The 3,081-nt window shown below is 54.8% G+C and overlaps 1 protein-coding gene across 1 annotated transcript in view; it reads left to right on the top strand.

Moving 5' to 3' along the window:
- The window catches only part of LOC113204600 (AMP deaminase 2), a gene marked incomplete in the record, with an annotated part of 21,567 nt that overhangs the window by 7,976 nt on the left and 10,510 nt on the right, over nt 1-3,081 (top strand). Inside the window, 1 exon segment of the mRNA XM_052274646.1 lies at nt 1,641-1,809. Coding sequence (XP_052130606.1) covers nt 1,641-1,809 — 169 coding nt within the window.

Here is a 3,081-nt window from a genome sequence, read left to right on the forward strand (position 1 = left end):
CCCCACCCCCCTCCCCTCGGGCACGCGTTGTCTCGTTAGCCCGTTGTGCGCGGCGCCGCAAGCAAGCTGCGGCCCCGTGTTGGCAGGGCGCCTGCGAATGGGCAGGTAGGCCACCCGCCGGCACCACTGTTGGGCGGCCGGCCTACGCGCGCCGTGACCCGCCTCGCTGGAGCCCCGCTGGAGCCCCGCTGGAGCGTGTTGGCGGCTGTGCGTTTACAAAGCCCATGCGCTTTCTCATTTCGAATGACATCTATCTACCTGTGCTCCTCTTTCCAAAACCGCACTTTTGCTTTGAAAACGGCGCAGGTCCTCCCCGAGGGATGAAGGATGAGTGCAGAAGTGCATCAAAGACCGCCGGCATGGCATTTGGCAAAGCTGGCCCGCTGGGCCCTGGTCAACGGAGTCAAGGGGGGGACGGGCTCGGTGCCCTTTAATATTAGACGAGTTTCTCCTTCCTGCTGACCTTGTCGGAGCAATGAGCGAATGACAATATTGATACTGCCGCTCCTCCATATTTTAGCGCAAGCTTCTTTCAGCGCCGCGCGGCCCCGGGCCTCAAAGACGGTCGAGCCCCCCGTGGTGCACCTGTTCCTCTCCGTTGCTGATCCCGCGCCCTTTTTCGGAAAATCCCATAGCGTTTTGCCAAATTTTGCGGTAAAAGCGTCGAAAATAATCAAAATCTATTTATTTTCTTAAAAGTTATTTACCAACGACAGTGTCCCGTATCTCTGTCGCCACGTGATCTGGTCTTGCTTTGTGCGCGGTGCGCGGTGAGGCCCGGGAGCTCATGTTATCGGCGCTGCAGAGCCGTAGGGTTTGAGCTCAGCTGCGCTCGGGCTGCTCCTGCGTGACCTTGCCGCGCAGACCGGCGCAGACCGGCGCAGCCCCGTGGAGTAAGGTTTCACCCCCCGCCCCTGTATTATAAGAGCAGCCCTTGTGTCGCTCGGGGGCTCTCCAGCCACCGGCGCAGAGGCAGGCGGAGGGATGCTTGCGTAACGGGGAAACCGCGCGTTTGACGCAATCGGCCAGTCCAGTTTGTGGAAGGGTCTATGTCGTGACATTTCCTTTGTTTCTTACTCGTTTCTTTACCAACAACACCACATCTACTTTCCGTGTTGGACAGAAACGAGAGTGGTCCGGAGAATTGTTATCAGTGCCTTGTTTTGATTTGTTTCCTGTTTTTCGGTTGTAGTGTGTGGTTTGTTAAACGTGTTGGAGGCCTCTGTGGAATGTTGTCCCTGTGCTGTGAAAAATATTTTCCGCAAATTTACAACAGTTTTAAATTTTATTTACCAAATATGTTGTAAATTTGCGACAGCCCATTATTGCTTGTCGCTGAATTTCAAGTCAATTCAAAGTGCTTTTAAATTTCAAATTGTAAATTTACGACACACATAGTGGAAAATTTCCCCGTAAACTTCCGACTATTTTTCAATGTGGTCAGTTAAAGTTTCAAGTGCCTTAATTAGAGAAGAGAGCCTACGTTCTGAACAACCTAAAATAATTTAAGCTTGAACAAAAGTGGGACAACGCCTGTTCTAACGACACACACTTCGACCTGCCCTTCTGTTTGTGGCGGTGTCACTGTCACTTCGTCTGATCCTCGCTGATGAGTGCCGTATTGCTCTGTGTGTCCGCAGGACCCGACAGCCCCAACAGCGTCATGGCGAACGGCCAGTTCCCCAAGCTGGAGGTGCCTCCGGGCCGCACGCACCTCGAGGACCTGCCCAACGAGATCTCCGCGCCCTACGAGGTGCCGCAGTTCCCCATCGAGCAGATCGAGACGAGGCTGGCCATGCAGAGACAGCTGTCAGTGTGGTGAATACTTCCTGCATGCTGCTGGTGCATGCCGCGCCTGTAGGCGAGCCTGTGTAGGACGGGACAGTATCGGTAGTGTGGAGGTAGCTCACCGCCATATCGCAGGGCAGGGGGCGCGGGGCGGGGGGCGGGGCGGGCGCGGATCTGCCGCGATCGGCGTGCCCCTCCCACTAGGGTGACGACACGTTTTCGGTGGTTATCAACATCCACCGCGCTACCCGCGCTGCCGTCACGGCCCCAGAGCTGTCAAACTGTAGTGGCCCTGTTTGAGACATAAAAAAATGAAGTGTCCTGTATGCTTCATTGGAAATGTACGATAAAGTATGCTTGTGTAAAACCTGTGCAGCGTTTCCGAATAGTTTACGTTCCGTACTTTTTATTCATGTTTGTTAAGTAAACTTCAAAACTATATGCCAAAAATTTCGAACATTTCATCACGCATAGTCATCCGTGCATTTCTAATGTACGTAACAAAGTACATTTACATAGTCAGTGTTTGTTTACGCATACAATCGCTCGCTTCCAAAGCTTAAATCTCATCGTGCTTCGCTTTATCGGAGAAATGGATGGTCTTCTTACCTAACGCGTTTGCCCTCCCTGCCCCCCTCTCATTTTCTTCGCCACCATGGGCCCTGGCCCTCTAACAGCATAGGCTGTGGCACTTAACCGCACTATGCGCATGTGTGTGTTCTCAAAGAAAACTCTGTGATTCATAGTTTGTCTTGTAACCTAAGATGATTTTTTTTGGTCCTTATTTCCTTTTTGCTTGTGTTGAACTGAAATGTGGTAATCAAACACAGCTGCTGTTAAATGTGTGCGTGCATGTGCCATCCGCGGCGCCGTTCCAAAGTAGTCGTGAGAGCAAGTGCTCTGTGTTTCTCCCGCACCCTCTCCCCTCTCTTCCCCGGCCTCGCGGCGCTATTTCTGCCGTGACCGCACGAGGGCGCCGACCTTCGGGGAACGTGACCAGGAGGGCGTTAAATGTGCCCCTCTTTGCGGGCCGCGCGCCGGGCCGCCTGGTGGTGCGGCTCGACCCATGGGCTCGGCCCGGACGGGAGGGACGAGGGACGGTCGTGGAAGACTACATTGTCGATGTCGTGGGCGTGTGTGTGTGTGTTGTGGTTGGCGGGGCTCGGCGGGGCCGGGCAGGGCTCTTCACGCGATAAGACGGAAATATCTCGCACTCGGCGGCGACCGGAACGTGCAGCAGACGGCGCGCGAACATGTGCGCCGTGCACCCGGGGCCGACACCCCTCCCCCCCC

This window comes from Frankliniella occidentalis, unplaced genomic scaffold (genome assembly GCF_000697945.3).
Source record: "Frankliniella occidentalis isolate FOCC.00 unplaced genomic scaffold, Focc_3.1 Scaffold421, whole genome shotgun sequence".
In the NCBI taxonomy this organism is placed as follows: domain Eukaryota; kingdom Metazoa; phylum Arthropoda; class Insecta; order Thysanoptera; family Thripidae; genus Frankliniella; species Frankliniella occidentalis.